General features: G+C 34.1%; 2 protein-coding genes across 2 annotated transcripts; both read right to left on the bottom strand.

Annotated features, from left to right (window-relative positions):
• Nucleotides 1–832: 832 nt before the first annotated feature.
• On the bottom strand, nucleotides 833–4292 carry LOC112007248 (phosphoglycolate phosphatase 2). The gene is made up of 11 exons (XM_024039572.2): nucleotides 4074–4292; nucleotides 3864–3931; nucleotides 3690–3782; nucleotides 3461–3532; nucleotides 3043–3114; nucleotides 2748–2807; nucleotides 2606–2658; nucleotides 1897–1994; nucleotides 1711–1810; nucleotides 1294–1397; nucleotides 833–1192 (listed from the first exon to the last, which is right to left on the bottom strand). The coding sequence occupies exons 1-11, from the start codon at nucleotides 4183–4185 to the stop codon at nucleotides 1092–1094; spliced, it is 933 nt and encodes a 310-aa protein (XP_023895340.1). The 5' UTR covers nucleotides 4186–4292; the 3' UTR covers nucleotides 833–1091.
• A 3680-nt stretch (nucleotides 4293–7972) lies between these two features.
• LOC112007673 (uncharacterized) lies at nucleotides 7973–9493 on the bottom strand. Its single transcript, XM_065781304.1, has 4 exons — nucleotides 9371–9493; nucleotides 8611–8779; nucleotides 8401–8511; nucleotides 7973–8304 (listed from the first exon to the last, which is right to left on the bottom strand). The coding sequence occupies exons 1-4, from the start codon at nucleotides 9491–9493 to the stop codon at nucleotides 7973–7975; spliced, it is 735 nt and encodes a 244-aa protein (XP_065637376.1).
• Nucleotides 9494–17185: the final 7692 nt, after the last annotated feature.

The following is a 17185-nucleotide window of genomic DNA, read 5'->3' as shown; positions in this document are numbered from 1 at the left end:
AAGCAAAAGGGATCTAACAACTTTCTTCTTCTTCTTTTTTGGCATTCCTGATGCATCCATGTCGTCCTCTGGGCTTCCCTTAGCATAATGGTTTGAGTGTGAACTGCAATTCTAAGGCTTCTTCTCGCTTCCATATTCCATGGAAGTTTTCATTTCCTTTTGCCATTTGGTCGATTTGGCTCTTTCGATATTAAGATCACGTACTGAACTAGTAAAGCGATTGAATTTTATGCTTTAGTTGATTGCCTTAAACCTGACAGAAATCTTGTGAATATCCAAATCAAGTGGACTCCCCGGCCGCTTGGATGGTTTAAGCTAAGTTCTAATGGCTCTTCTGAGGGGAACCCAGGGAAAGTGGGGGGAGGTGGTCTGATTAGGAATTCAGGTGGGATCTGGATAAGTGGTTATGCTCGTAATATTGGGAGTGCTTCTAGCGTTCTGATTGAGCTTTGGGCTCTTAGGGATGGTTTTGGTTTTGCTTGGCCTAGCCCATCTTATTGTTGAATTAGATGTGCTGGTAGTGGTCTCCTTTCTAGATAGCTTTGTTGATGTTCACCCTGTTTTGTGACCTTTGGTGGATGATTACTGGTTGCTGTTGCAGAGGATCCCTAATTCCCTTGTCCAGCATGCATATAGAGAAGCTAATAAGAGTGTTGATGCTCTTGCTAGACTTGGACATGCTTTGTCATCAGATTTTGTGGTCTTTCCTTCTCCCCCAGCTGAGGCTTTGGGCGGTGACGTGTTCCTGCCTTGTTCCTGTTCTTTAGCTTCTTGATGTTATCCCTTTTCACCAAAAAACCTTTTTTTTTCTTTTTTGTTTTGAGAGCAAATCTAACTAAAAATGAAAATTTATTGGTATAATGAATCAAGAGTTAATAGCTATTATTGTGGTCTCCAACCATTTCAGCACTCCATTCCACTGAAAAACATCACATAAATAAATGTGGTGTGGATTGAGAACCATTTTACCAATAGAGTACCCACCTAGTACAAGAAAATGGTACTAAGCATCATGACAATGATTGCCACAAAATATGCGACCAGCATATATAAATGGGCCGAGAGAATGTTGGTGTGCGCAAATGGTTGGTTCACGGTCCCAGCAGTTCCAAAATGTCCGAAAGTTTGTTTGTATAGTAATCTGGTTCAATACCATTTGAAGGGTCATGAAGAGTAGATTGACTAGTTACGCCTGCAAATCACAGCAGTTTCATGAGCATCAGCAAAATCACAGATGATTTATAAACCCTCATTGTTACAACTACTCATCATGCTAAGAAGAGAACCATTTACCTGAAAACACAAGAAGAGTTTTGCAACCAGCATTCTTTCCAAATAAGATATCAGTGTCTAATCTATCACCCACCATACACATTTTGGAGCAACTGATTTGAAATCTACAAAACAAAATACAAGTTAAATTTCCCTAATTACATTTCATACAAACTCCAACAACAGAAGCATGATCACTCCTCTACATGTGTGCTGCCACTTTGTCAGTTTATCTGCTTCAATTTCATATTGGTTCTCAAACTACACGGTGCCCAATTAATAAGACATGTCAAATCTTTTTTTTTATTTTTGTATCATGTTTATACATTTCAGATTAAAGCATCAGACTTCGGTAAAAAGGTAAGATTTGAAGTTAGATTACATGCTGGAATTCACATGAATGAAATTATATAAAATGGTTCCAATTAAATTGCTTACTTTTGTTGTAAGAAGTCCATTAAAAAGGTTGATGGTTTCCCAACTACAATAGGCTCCTTCTGGGTTGAACCACATATGGCAGCCACCATACACCCTGCACCTGAAATCCAAAATTGAAATATTTTGAGAATAACTGTCAAGTCTCATACTAAGCCATGTTTCTGTAAGGTTAAAAGTAAAAGAAACCTGGCCACTCTTGCAAATCAGTCATGTGTCCAACTGCGTCCTGGTTAGTAGCAATGAATAGGCATCCCGGATTCTCACGAATGCAAAGGGTTCCATATCTGTCAGTTGAGAGCTTAAATGTCTTAAACAAATCAAAAAGCTATTAACATGAAATCTTAAATATATACACAGCAATTAGCAAAAGTATTTCAAAAGTCAAGAGTTTAAAACATTTGTTGCAGAAATAATGACCATTATATCATTCAATTATGCATTTAGAAAGAAGTTCCTTCCTAAATTCCATTGAACATCAGAGATTTTGAATGTAGTGTTGATTGTGACCTTTGCAAAGTACAAAGACAAAAAAATAAAAAATAAAAAGGGTTTTGAGTTAATCCAACTATTGAAAAGCCCTGGTTCTCTGGCTGTGGAAGGATGACTTACATGAGCATATGATAACAACAACAAATGAAAAGAAGCCAAAGTAAAGAAAAAAAAAAAAAGCGTAAATCTTTTTCTGAAACATGTTACATTTTCTTTAGGATGTATCCATAACTTCTTTCAAGGAATCAACACAGTTTTATAGAGGTCTAGTACATTCGCAGCCTATCACATGTTTAAGCAGTTTGTATTCAAGGGTTACCTAAGAAACATGATCGATACTGAAAAAGTCAACAGAAAACAGACATAACACTGAGGAGAAAGGAACAAGGAATTTAGACATTCTTACTGAAGCTTGTAATAGTTTATGTACTGGTCTAGTCCAACTACAACAGCTCCAACCTGGGATTAGGAGTTTTGCATCATTTTAATAGCAGGCAAACAGCACAAGTAAAATTCTAGTAGAACTTATGGGCCATGTGTCACATTACAGTCTTATCATGTTCAAAGAGGCAATTCGGTTTCAGCTGTACTGTCTTTTTGCCATCTTCCTGCAATAACTTTCTCTCATTAGCATATCAATGGCAAAAGCTTAAGGCAAGGTTTTCCACTCTTAGGGGCAATAGTTAGAATCCAATGTTATAAAAACTAAAATGGACCGGCCAGATGGCATGCCAAAACTATTGACCAGCCTTAGTTTGACCTCAGAATCAGAACCATTGGGCAATCATTCATGAAGCATAATACATAAGCTCATAAACTTTATTTTGAAAATAAATAAATTACCGGGCCACCAAGACCTGTAAATCCAGCAAGCTGCAGCTCTTCTAATATACCTTCCTCACCAATCACATAAACCTGCAAAAGGAACAAAATTGTTGCAACAATTACAAACTAACATTGAGAAGAACAAGTGAAATATACCAGCAATATACTAGACAAAATTAGTTTTCAGACCACCAAATGCAACTTTAAACAATAACCCAGATTGCAATTCATAGACAAACCATCCAACAACAGCATATTGATAATAGTATACTCTCATTGGGTATCTAGTATTTCATCCCAACTAATTAACTAGCATTAGCAGCCTCTAATTCTACGGGCAATGAAACAAATCATGTAGTACTCTCTAGGAGCAATTACTATTTTCATTTTGAGTGGATAGGTAAATTAAAACAATGTAAATAGAAAAGGCTTGAACCTTTTTTTCTCTAGGAAAATTATTGACCTTCAAGAACATAGCAGCAGCAAAAGATGAGCAAAATATCTCATCCTACAAAAACCCACAAGAAAAAAAAAATGGTTGTAATCAGCATTCAAAATCATTAGCATATAGATCACAAATATTGTAATAAGAAAAAAACAATTTCATATCTATAACAAAATCAGTACATTTTGGGGGAAAAAAATGTATTTGAAATGAAACAAACCTCAGAGACAGAAATTCCCAAGGATTGGAATTTTTTAGCATACTGTCTCCTTGATTTTGTGGAGTTATTGGTGACAAACACTAACTTCTTGCCCTGAAAAAACAAACCCAATAAGAAATTCAAAAATTTTGGGATTAAAAAAAATGGAGAAAGAGAAAGAGTGAGTGTGTGTGCCTTGGAGCGAAGCATATCTAATGTCTGTGAGACTCCATCGATGAGCGTATCACCCTTCCATATCACACCTATAAAAGCAAAACCCAGTTGTATTTTTTGTAAATTTAATACACATAACAAAGATTGAGATCGAAATTCAGAAATATATATATGTGTGTATAAAGAACAAGAAGAATGCAAGTTAAAAGTCAAAAGTGAGACGAATAAGACCGTCACAGTCGAAGAGAAAAGCATCGACAGAGTTGAGAAGATCTCGGGCGTTGTGAGAGGAGAGAAGCTGGAAATGACAGTCTCTCCGTCTTTCTGCAACGTTCATGTTCATTGGTTGAGGGAGCGTGAAATGTAAGCACTGCACGGCAATGGAAAAAATATATAATATATATGGAGAAGAGTTGGAACCAAAAGACAAGCTGCACGCTTGGAGTTTGGTACTTCGGAAGAATATGCCAGCAGCACATTCAAACAAACCCAAAATGTTTGTTGGATGAGACTACCCGTTAGGTCCTTTTTTTCTTTTCTTTTTTTTTCTTTTTTTTTTTTTTTGATAGGTTTTTTTTTTTGGATTGAGCATTCTCATCAAGGGCATCAAATGTCAAATATTTAACATTTGACACTCCAAACTCAAAAAAACCACTTCCATCAAACATTGTAAATGCCAAAATTTTTAGCATGGATGAACAGTGCAATCTCAAATTTGAGACCGCACTGTTCACCAATTGTAAAAGTTTTATTATTTTTTTATTTCGTGGGGTCTGCTTACTTTACTTTTTATTTTTTTCTTTCTCCTTTCTTTGGCTTTCCTCCATCTCTCAGACGTTCTGCCTCTCTGCTCTTTGTACTTTTAATTTTCGGCTTCCATCTACCCTTTCTCTGCTCTCTCTCTCTCTCTCTCTCCCTCTACTCGACGTTCTGCCTCCCTCTCCTACGAAATCCAAGCCGGAGCATCAAGGCAAGCCAATCTCTATCGCAGTGGTTTCTTTTTTTTAGTTTGTGATTTGATGGTAGATTCGGCAGTGGTTATGTGGGTTATGGATTTGGCGTTTTGGATTTGACCGGTGTGGGCATCAGCATTGAGGGTAGATCACCGTGGGTCATCGGCTAAGCGTTCGGCGTGGGTCTCTGATTGGTGGGTCTCTAATTGCGTGGGTCTCTCTCGGTGGTTGTTTTTCTTTTTCCTTTTCCGATTGTTGGTGATGATGAGGTTGTGGGTTGTGATTTGGTTGTGATTTTGGAGGGTTTTTTTTATTCCTTTTTCTGGTTGTTGGTGGTGAATGGTGATGAGGTTGTGGGTTTGGGTTTGTGATTTGGTTATGATTTTGGTGGTTGGTGGTCTTGGTTGTGGGTGGTGGTGACAGTGGCAGTTGTAGCTATAGTGGCGTCAGCGGGTGGTTTTATTTTTTTTGTATTTTTTTATTTTTTTTTGTTTTTGATGGTGGTGGCACTGGTGGGTGGTTTTATATTTTTTTTGTTTTTGATGGTGGTGGCCGGCGGCTAGCCGTGGGTGTGGGTTTGCAAAGAAAGGGGTGAGTTTTCAGAGAAAGGGAGAGACAGAGAGAAAGAACCAGTAAATAAAAAAAACAATATTTAAATGAAGTGTTAAAAAATTTAGAATGTTTGATGTATGATGTATTAAAAAGTGAGGTGTTAAAAGATAAAATTTTGGGATTTGAGGTGGTATATGCTAAATATTTTACTTTTCTTGATGAGGATGCTCTTAATCCAATGTTTTTCCAACACTTCACTATTCTTCGAGCATGTATAGTTTCTCATCCCCACACATTTGTCGATTAGTCATTTTGTTTTTTTTTTTTTTTTTTTTTTTGGGTTAAAGATTAGTCATTTTGTTAAACCATAGAGGATTCATCCCCACACATTTGTCGATTAGTCATTTTGTTTTTTTTTTTTTTTTTTTTTTTGGGTTAAAGATTAGTCATTTTGTTAAACCATAGAGGATTACAACTTTTAGTTATTTCACATGTGTCATGTGTGATGTGAGTTTATAAATGTTTATTTATTACTATTTTTATGGGTAATTATGATCCATGACTTAACAAGGTTGAAATATGCTAAATACACTTTAGCACAATATTTAGAACCCTTAACACAAAGTTTTACAGCCAAATTGATTTTACCACTAAATAAAACAATATAGTCTAAGTGTAAGTTACTTAGCAAATTTTCAAACCACTAACTACACTACACAAATATGGCAATATAGAAAGATAAAGGAAATAAAGAACAAGAAGGCAAACCACACATAACATCACAAAGTGTTATGGAAGAGGAAAACTCAAATCCTAGGCATAAAAACCTCTCCCCCAACCATCCATCGAAAAACTCCACTAAAATGAATAGTTGCAGTACATAAATGACTATAAACCCTCCAAGCCTATATCTCCCTGTGTACTTGAGCCCTCCAAGCTCCAGCTAGCAACCAACTCCACGAGTCTTTCTTCACCTAACTTCCTGAAGTCACCACCTTTAAGCCACCAATGAAAGCCCAAAGGATTTGGATTTGGATATGGCTTCTCACATTTCCAATGTCATTCTCTCACTCAAAAGGCATGTGTTTGTGGATGAGAAAGGTGTTTACAGAATCTCTATCAATAAAAGAGATAGAAAAGAAAGATGGGAACTTGGTTTTCCTCAAGTAAAAGCTCTCACTTTTCATACAAAGGCTTGGCTTCAATAATCTTCACATTTCTTGCATTTGTAGGGTTTGTTCAACCTTTGTTTGAAGCCCCTTGCCACGCCTCATATATGTGTGTGTGTGTGTGTATGCACGCGCACGTGTGCGTGCTGGCAAATGTTCAGTGGACAAGTACATAGCAGACTACATAGATTGTGCAGCTCGAGACCTAGTCGCCCTCTAAAATTGCTAGTTGTTCGCGAGGTGCACGTCTGCACTCTCATCCAAAATACCTACCACGTGGATCTCGCAGGCAAACTAGGCCATGAGCAAGTCACAAGATCACTGGCTAATGCTGCTTCAAATCTTCAAGGAGAGGCTCAAGTACTCTACCCCAAAATACATGAAAACATAGGAAACTGTACATCAACATTAAATACATTACAAACAAACTTTTGTCACTGAATTAAGTTAACACTATAACATGACTTCTCAACAGGGGCGGCTCTAGGATTTTTGTCCAGGGGGGTCAATAAGAAACATAAATTATATAAAATCTAAAACAAAAGAAACTTGAATATATCAATATCACCAAAAAAAAAAAAAACATGAAATTCTACAATTGTCTTCTACGAGGTTTCATATTTTGAATGAAACCGTTGCATGATAGATTCATTATCAATCCTATGAGTTATATCTTTTTCAATGTACACAGTCAAACAATCATTCAACCACTGATTCCCCATTTGATTGCGCAATTCATTCTTGATATATTTCATTGCTGAAAAACTTCTTTCCATTGTTGCAGTCGCAACAGGAAGGGTCAAAACTAACTTCACAAGTAAATATACCAATGGATATAAAACATCCTTCTTTGTCTCCACCATCTTTCTAGCAAGGTCCCCAATTCCTTTAAGCTATAAAAACTCATCATTGGAGCGCATATCAACAATGTAAGTCTGAAGTTGATTATCAAGTGCCAATACATCTGTCTCAGAAAAATTAAATGGATAGAACTTTGCAAGACGAGTCAATTTTTGTATATCAAAAGCCAAAAACGAATCACTTGGATTCAAGCAAGCCATACAAAATAGCAACTCAGTAGTCACCTCTGAAAAACAATTATTAAGCTCTTGAAGTTGCAGATCTATGACTTCAAAGAATAGATCAACACGATAGTGATTTAAATTTGTAATTTGTGGGGCGTTGCGTCATAGCCTCACACCAACTACAAATATTTCTTCCATGTTCAAGATAGGAATATCATGCTTGCTACAAAATGTGGATACTTCAGTCAATAGAGCTTCCCATTCATCATCTCTCATCATCTGCAATCGTTGCTTAGACACTTTGACAAGTGTCATAGCAATTACAATATCTTGATTTTTCTTTTGCAATTCTATTGACAACTCATTTATGATCCCCAAAATATTTTTCATCAAGTGTAAAGCAAAGGAAAATTCAAAAGATAGAATTAACCTTAAAATAGATCAAGCTTCAACTCTTGCTCAGAGAGTAGGCTATCCTTTTCAATCATCTCAAGTACATCAACTGTGGAAGAGAACATCAAAATCAAGTTGAGGATTGTCCTATAATGTGATCCCCAACGTGTATCACCAGCACGTTTAAGACTTGTCTCTTGGTTTAAACCTTGCCCACTTTCAAGTTCACCCAAGTTTAATGCTTCTGTAATTTTGGCAAGCTGTGCATTTCGTAAAAATTCTCGTCTTTTATAAGAAGCTCCAACAATAGTTACTATTTTACTAACCAAGCTAAAAAATTCAGCAATATCAGTATGCTTGTTAGCAACAACTACAAGAGTCAACTGAAGTTAATGAGCAAAGCAATGGACATAAAATGCTGATTTATTCTCCTTCAAAATTAAAGTTTTAAGACCATTGAATTCACCTTGCATGTTACTGGCCCCATCATAACCTTGCCTACGAAGTCTTGATAAACTCAATGCATATTTACTGAATAAAAATTCAATTGCAACTTTTAGAGACAAAGCGGAGGTATCTGCTACATGTACAATACCAAGAAATCACTCTATAACAATTCCCTTTTTGTCCACATAATGCAAAACTACAACCATTTGTTCTTTTATTAAGATATCACGGGACTCATCAACTAAAATTGAAAAGAACCCACTGCCAAGATCTTCGATGATGGTATCGGTAGTTTTATATGCAACTGCATTCACAATGTCTTTTTGAATATCAGGATGGGTTAGCTTGCTGTTTTTTTGGAGTTTTCTGCAACACTTCATTAATAACATCATTATGATCTGCCAAAAATTGTAGAAGCTCAAGGAAATTTCCTTTATCACTTGAATCATCAGATTCATCATGACCACAAAAAGCTAACCCCCGATGCAAAAGGAATCTTATGCAATCAACTATTGCATTTAATTGAGTCTGATATTCAATTTTATCTTGATTTGACTGCTTAACAAAAACACTTTGAATGTGTTGATTTTGCTTCATTAGATTTTCACCATTCTTAAGAGCTTGGTTATGGGCACTATTAACACCTCCAACATGTAGGTCTAGATTTTCTTTCTTATTCCAACTATTGAATCCTTTTGTCACAAAATTATCCCCTCCAGATTGCATACCAACATCTTGTCTAAATAAGTAACAATATAAACAATATGCAGCATCCTTTTCAATACTATATTCCAACCAACTTTCATACTCTTTAAACCATTTAGGATTAAATCGACGCATAAGTCCACCAATTTTTGTTTGAGGGAAATCGAGTTTATAAGGTTGACATGGTTTTTTTGCAAATAATATCTTCTTATTTCATCTCGATCATTAGGATGATAAAATGAAATCTTTTTTCATAGTCCAGGGTCCGAAGGAAGATTGTTTACATCAACACGACCATACTTAGAAGATGAATCACGGGTAGAAGATGAATCTTGAGTAAGATCTGCATCTTGGGTAGAAGATGAATCTTGCAGCCTACGGGGTTTTCTTATTACAAATTTATCCATAGTACTAGCAAAAGAACAAAAAATAAACTATAAGTTCATTTGACATTTTTTTTTCTAATACAATAAATATATTAATTATTGTTATTAAGTGATTTTTTTGCAATTCTTTAATTTATAATTTTACAATTCTTTAAATATTTTATATTTTTATTGTCTTTAATGTTAATGTATTGACTAAGTCACATAGCTAACAACCACACACAAATCCTAAGTCACATTCAACAAAATTAAAAAACTACTCACAAGTTACAAATTAGTCAAATAGTCAAAGTAATAAGTCATAACTCAACTTTATATCAAAACACTTAGTCACTTACAGCAAGTTAGCAACTCTGCACCACCCAACAGTAAAGAAAAGAAACTTTACTTAAGTACTCAGCAACAATAAAACACTAAACTAATAAAAGTAATAAGTTATATAAGGCTATGACTCTATAACCCATTAACCCCCAAAGGCCCACACATAGTCAGACACAATCAAACTTTACTTTAGAGACTCAAAACTCAAGCTGAGTAACTTGAGTTACTCAGCAACAAATATCAAAGGTTCAAAACACACGCCACAACTCCCACCCACACAGTCCAAGATTCAAAAACTCAACAAAAAATGTCAAAAGATAGATAACTCCACACATATATACGGTGATTCACTCACAGTGAAAGAAAGAGAGAGCTGAAAACCAGATCAAGCGACGGCAGAAAGGCCTTCCAAGCGACGGCGGCGGCGGCAGATTAGGGACAGTCGGGGCCTCAGGCAGCAGCAGATTTGTGTGTGTGTGATGCAAAGACAACCTTTTTCCTTTGGGTTTGAAGAGTAAAAAAGAATAATGAAAAATTTTGGAGGTTAGGCAACAATAAATTCTTAGGTTTTATTTGACCCTTTTTATTTATTTATGATTTCTCAAATTTTGATTAATGGGCTTTTTATTTCTGAGATTAAAGACCAAAATTTTTATTTGGACTTATTTTTTTTTCGGGAGTTTAAGTTGGGCTTTAAAAAATAAAGGAGTAAGGTTCATGGGGAGGGGGAGCAAATTTGTTTTTGCAGGGGGTTTAAAATAATTTTTTTTTAAATATTATATATATATATAATTTTCAGGTCAGGGGGTTCATTTGAACCCCCTGACTCTAATGTACCGCCGCCCCTGCTTCTTAAGGGCCAACCGCCATTTGATCAAATCATGTTAGGTGGGAAAGGAAGAATTGACTCTATCAGATGTAAATTGACTTCCTTGCCATTCAAAACTCCTACAATTCTATTGATATGACTAATCACAAGTTAAATTGGGTCGGGTTAGGTTGAGTCTCATAAAACTAGCACTTGTTCTAAACTAGGTAGGTGAAAATGTCATCCACTAGTAATAATAAAGTTGGGTGTGATTGCCAAAAAACCACTTTTAGTTTTAGGTAGACAAGTTGGGCCTTTAATGAAAAATAAAAGCTCATTTAAACTGTCTATTTTAGGTAACTGCAAGAAGAGAACCCCACCCCAGGGGGGGGGGGGGTTTTTTCTTTTGGTTTTAAAAGGGGTCATAAATAGCCCAAAATTGAAAACATAGTTTGTGATCATTCGTACAAATGCAAACTTAACAATAATAATAACTCAAGGGTGTACATAAAAAGAGAGTTGCTCAATGTCGTTATCTAACAATGAGGGAAAATGCCTAACTCTTCCTCAAATGAAAAATATGAAGAAAAAAAAATCAAATAACAAATTTGATAATTCAATATTTTAGAGATTAAAAGTCCTTAAATTAGATAAAGAGATAAAAATATCACCAAATTATTGTGAAACTTTAACCACAGAGGAAGAAATTATACAACGAGAAACAAATCCTCAAATTATCAACAAAAAAACACTGTTCAAAATAGAAGTAGTCCAATTTAAAATAATACTAAAAAAGAACTTATGTCATTAATGTCAAGGACACATATGGCAATTGAGTGAAAAGAGTGAAGCTGGGAGGGGCTAAGGCAAAGGCTAAGATTGAGACTATTAAGTGAAATGCATAGAGTTGTGTGTGTGTGTGTGTGTGTGTGTGTGTGTGAGAGAGAGAGAGAGAAAGAGAGAGAGAGAGTAAACTAGAAAAGGAAAAAAATATTTGATGACAAGGTTTCCATGTGGCGAATAATGTAATCCATACCAACAAAGGTTGGCCTGAGCGGAAGGGGCTCTAGTTGCTTAAGCAAGTGGTCTCAGTTTCGAGCCCTTGTGGATGCAGGAAGTTTTCTTGAGAGAGGTCCCCACCTTAGCACCCAACGGTACCTCGAAGGATTAGTCTTGGGATAAAAAAACCTAGAGACACCTTGGGAAACCAAAAAATAAATAAATAAATAATGTAATCCATGCAATGAATCATGATGTGTAAAACAACCATATAAATTAATATATACTTAGTCTATTTGAATTCATCAAGTGTTCCTTACTTAAACCCATAATATGATTGAAATTTTAACCTTTTAAACCCATTAAACCCACATTTGACCTATGAGTGGTCAAAATCAACAACCATCTTTTAAGTTGAATTAGTTTGGTTAGTTGGATTTTTAGGAATTGTGGGATTTTTTACTCAAAACCATATGTGCCAATTTGGGTGATTAGCCAATCTCCACCAAATATCGTAGAGGTCAAGAAAAGAGGCTAGCAACTAGTGAAGAGAAATGCCAACAAGGGTGAAGTTAAGAGGATCGACTATAGCAGGATGAGTTAAAGGTCCTTAGAGATAATGTGTCAATCTAGGATTGGCAATTTCACATCGATCTATCCCTCCCCACCCCAAACAAGTGATGGGGGGACAAGGCAAAATCTTTGTGTTTTTCCCTTTGAATATTTGCTAGTGATTCTGAAATTTTGGTAAATGTCTTTATCCCTTTTTGTTATGGGGGCCTTGGTTGAGGTTTAAATGAATGCTCTATAAAAGCTAAGAACCATCTACTACCTTTCAACAGCCCAAAGCATTCACTCGGTCCAGACCATAAATATAACAGAAACTTTAGAATAACAGTAGACATTATTGGGCTATTTTTAACACCATAAACTATTTAGGCCCAAATATTTTATCGAAATTAAAACTAATGAAGCGTCAGATGTTTACCCCCTCCCAAAAATTAAATGAAAGAAACTTCAGATTTTAGATTATTTTCAATTTTTTAATACGACAAACTTTGTTATAGTTAATGGCTACAATTGTCCTCATTATCTGTTTATTAGATGTGAATTTTGACAAATTCACCATTGGATTGAATTTTTTTCCTATATCCTCTATGCTTGAAAATTTTTCAAAAAACCAAAGATTAATAGCTATATCATCAATTGAATATTTGAATTTTAAGTTTTTGTAATCTAAAATTATGCATAAAAAATAATTTTATGAATCGAATAGTAAATAACGTCTAATTGATACGAAATTTGATACGAGAGTTAAGAATATACAAAATATGCAATCTAATAGTTAGATTTTCAAAATATATAGTCATGCTAATTTTTTTAGTGGGAATTATAACTACTAACTATAACCAAGTTTGTAACAAAATTTTGTCCTTTTTTATATACATTGGTGGAACCCTAAATTTCTTATTTAAAAATACTATGGGATGCCAATTGAGTTACAAGTCTCTTGACGATTATTATGAGGTGCCATTATTATTTCCTTTTACTTTCAAACCATCATACTAATTGTTTTTTTAAGGGCAGAATTCAAATCCACGCCTTTTATTTAGCTATAAAAAAAAAAATTCTTAGTTGAACTTCTCCATTGGAAAAGGCAATAATAATACTAAAATATGTCAATTGAGCTATAAGCCTGTAACAATCAAACAATAATAAAAAATAATACAAGGAGATTATTTATTATAACTCTATTTTTTTTATAACACATACCTTTGCCATGACGTAGTACCTTGTACAAGAACGACACATTAATTGTTGTGTATACAGGTGTTTAAGAAGTCTCATATTAAATAATAATGTGAATAGTAATGGTTAATATAACATATTTGGACCAAACTTAATCTTTCAAGTTGAGTGGTAATCTTATATATTATATCAACTAGCATGTAACTCATGCAAATGCATAGATGCATTTAAAATTAAACATAATTTTTATTATAAAAATATAAATAATTATTCAATTTAAAAAAAAAAAATAGCATGAAGCAAATGCATACATATGAATACATTTAAAATTAAACACAACTTCTATCATAAAAATATAAATAATTAGTCAAATTGTTTTTTTTTTTTTATGTAAATGTAATTAGTTACATATTAAAATTCTTACCTAAATTTAATACTACTTGTGGGGTTAAGATTTGTGGCCCAAGCCCAAAACAATAAATTTGTAGAGCGTGGATGATAGAGCTAGATTGATTATGGAATTAACAAGGGTTGATTACAACCTCCAAGTATAAACTAGCATAAAAATGTACGTAAAGACGAAATGAATTGAAGTCCGAAGAGGTTTATGACAAATTGAATAGTGATTACAGTTCTTAAAGTTACAGTAAAACCTTTCTTTCTCCTCTATTGTCTTTTCTCCCCTCTCTCTTTTTATCAGGAGCCCTTCTTCTTTATATAGCATCCTTCTCCATCATTCCTATCGTCCACTTGTTCTTCATCTGTGTACCTACTTGAGTATATGTCACGTCATGTATCTTTTTTAGCTCTTTGTGAGTGGCGATAGCTGAGGTTACATTGTTCAGGGATCTTCTCCACATAAATGCGGCTAGAAAAGTTACTGCAGTGTATTTAATATGGTGATAGCAGCTTTTCCTTTAGATATTTCTTCGCTCTTATCGTCTCCAAATATACTCAGAGCTTATCTTTATCATTGGGGTTGCTAGGAAGATCATTCGAACCTTCCACACGTTTGATTGATCAAGACTATTCATGTCTAAGGAGTAAGACCTCTTCGGACCAATGGTGACCTCTTCGGATTGTACTCCTCCTTTGTTTCCAGGTATCTTTCTTCTAGATGGACTCCATCTCAACCGGTTCCTTCTCTTCGGATACACAGTAATATTCAAATAGGGCCCTAGGCCCACTACGTAAGGTTGGGCTTTTCCCCCCCACACTACTTATGATAAATTTTTTTATAATTTTTAATAAGATAGAATGTCTGATGATCTTTGTTGTGTGGTGATTTTTATTGAGTATATGTGATTGGTTTTTTTTTTTTTTTTAGTTCATTAATATTAGATTCTAGTATTTTGCATTCATTAACTCACTTGACACAAAGATTAAAAAAACTAAAGTGGAAACATGGCACAAATTTAAGTGGATAATTATGATGTGGTCCCCACATAAATTTAGACATATAGCGCAAAATTGGATTATAATTGAATTTTCTTTGAGTTTTGCCTATAAATATAAATATATATATATATATATATATATATATATATATATATATATATATATATATATATATATATATATATATGATATACACAGTGTTATGTATACACGTGTTCAAGAAGTATCACATTAAATAATAATGTCAATAGTGATGGTTAATATAACATATTTGGACCAAACTTAATATTTTAGGTTGAGTGGTGATCTATGGGTTTTAGTTAGTTTAACTGGTAAAGTCTCTAATAGTTGAATGAGAGATTTGTGATTCAATTCCTGCCTACACCAAAAATTGATTAATGTCTTGGTCTAATGATAAATATCATCAAAAGCGGACGTCATAGATTGAAAAACTCTCTCTCAAAAAAAAAAAAAAAAAAGGTTGAGTTGTGATCTTATATATTATATTAACTACGACACATTAATTGTTGTGTATACATGTGTTCAAGAAATCTCACATTAAATAATAATGTCAATAGTTATTGTTAATAAACATATTTGGACCAAACTCATTGACTTAATCTTTTAGGTTGAGTGGTTATCTTAAATATTAGATCAACTATTCAATTATGGTCTCCCCCGTGTGTTATTTCCTTAACAAGAAGAAGTAATACCAACATGGTAAGCATCCTCACACCAACATAGCCCAACTGCCTATCCCCTGAATCTACTCACTTTTCTACTGCCATATTAATTCCTAATGTAAAACCGACTCCTTCAGTCATTTGCTCCTATAAAAGAGCATCTCCATTAAATTCTCCAAATTTTTGTACTTTTTGAAGAATAAACAATGACTTTTACCTTTTAACTACCTACTTTTTTAAATATATTTTCCAACAGATTCTTTATCTATTCTCTATCTCATTTAAATATTCTTTCTTTATTCTTTTTTTAATTTTTTTTTCTTCATTTATTCATTCCTAACTGCTATATTTTTCAAATTCCCAATTGCTATATTTTTTTAAATTTCACAACATTTTCAAATTTTGCAGTAGAAAGAGAATAAGAGTAGAGAATATATATATATATATATATATATATATATTTTTTTTTCTTTCAATTGTTTGATTTTGTTGGTTGACTTCAATAATCTCACGGTGCTGGAATTTGAGAAAATAACAAGAAGAATCCAAGAAAAAATATAAAGACAGAGCCTCTTATCACTTGTTCTGTGAGAAGCAATAGAGAGAGAGTATGAGAGAGAAAAAATCCAAAGGAAAAAGAAAGAATTGATATAATAGCAATTAGTATAATTTTTTTATTAAAACAAAAAATCTAATTGCTAATGTACAGTAGCCCATCAAACTTTATGAGTTACTATTCATGAGCAAAAAATAAATTGTGATTTAGAGAATTTATTAGAGACCATTTTTTAATTTCATTCCCTATTATAGACATTATTTTGCTCTTACCTTAAGCTGTTAGAGATGCTCTAAAAGGTCCTTATTTATATCAACTGTGAATACATAATCAGTGATGGTGTAAGATCCAATAAATTCTCATTAAAGCCTCCACCCTCTTCAAAGTGCAGCATTCAAACCTCCGCAGTATTCCCTTAGAATGATCAAATTGACCTTTACATTCTTCAGTTCAGCAGCAAAATAAAATCTCAAAGTCCCAAGTGTCAACCCCCCTAACTTCACTATCCCTCAGCCCAAAGTTGAAAAAAAGAAATTTCCTTACCAACCACCCATTTTTTATATCTTGTATGACCAGGGAATTTGATTGACCAAAGTGAAAAACAAAGAAAAATGACACCATTATGAAAGTCCGCAAAATCAATCTTGAACTGGACCCATTATTAAAAAACTGCATGAGCTACAAGTTACTCTATTTTCTTTCTTTTTTTTTTTTTTCTTTTTTTTTTTTTATGGTTATCAAAAAAAAAAGAAAAAAAAAAGAAAATAGAGTAACTTGTAGCTCATGCAGTTTTTTAATAATGGGTCCAGTTCAAGATTGATGGCTGCATTAATAGATGATTAGATGTTGTTAGCTACTCCTATTCTAACAGTACTATACTATTGCAGAGATCTATCAGAGTATTAGGCCAATCTCAACCATTGGATGCTTTTACTCGTACTTGATCAAGAAACGGAGGAGCTAGCTAGGATTGGACTTTTAGTTGGTGTGAAATTGTGAAGGCACCTGATTTTTTGTTCCACACGAGTTCAACAACTAATTGGGTTTATATTCCATGCATTAAAACAACGTGGGCTGTGTGTGAAAGAGACTAGTTTGGTGGATCTTTGTACCAAGAAGATAAAAAACAAAGGACCAATCAAATACGAGAATCTCTATACTCCAACGATATTCAATTAAGTGAAACGTGTCACCGGTCA

This window comes from Quercus suber, unplaced genomic scaffold (assembly GCF_002906115.3).
Source record: "Quercus suber isolate HL8 unplaced genomic scaffold, Cork oak 2.0 scaffold_263, whole genome shotgun sequence".
Lineage (NCBI taxonomy): Eukaryota > Viridiplantae > Streptophyta > Magnoliopsida > Fagales > Fagaceae > Quercus > Quercus suber.
Note: the sequence above shows the minus strand (reverse complement) of the source record. Positions and strands in the feature narration are given on the sequence as shown.

Bases quoted from the DNA above. Each gene is read 5' to 3' on its own strand.
- LOC112007673 (XM_065781304.1), bottom strand. From the start codon at position 9,493: ATGGATAAATTTGTAATAAGAAAACCCCGTAGGCTGCAAGATTCATCT. The intron at 8,780-9,370 runs GTAAACAATCTT...AATTTTTGGCAG, and splicing joins CTAAGTATGGTCGTGTTGAT to ATCATAATGATGTTATTAAT. The intron at 8,512-8,610 runs GTGATATCTTAA...TACATGTAGCAG, and splicing joins AATTTTAGTTGATGAGTCCC to ATACCTCCGCTTTGTCTCTA.
- LOC112007248 (XM_024039572.2), bottom strand. From the start codon at position 4,185: ATGAACATGAACGTTGCAGAAAGACGGAGAGACTGTCATTTCCAGCTT. The intron at 3,533-3,689 runs GTTTGTTTCATT...GGGTTTTTGTAG, and splicing joins TGGGAATTTCTGTCTCTGAG to GATGAGATATTTTGCTCATC. The intron at 2,659-2,747 runs GTAATGTGACAC...TCCTAATCCCAG, and splicing joins TCTTTGAACATGATAAGACT to GTTGGAGCTGTTGTAGTTGG.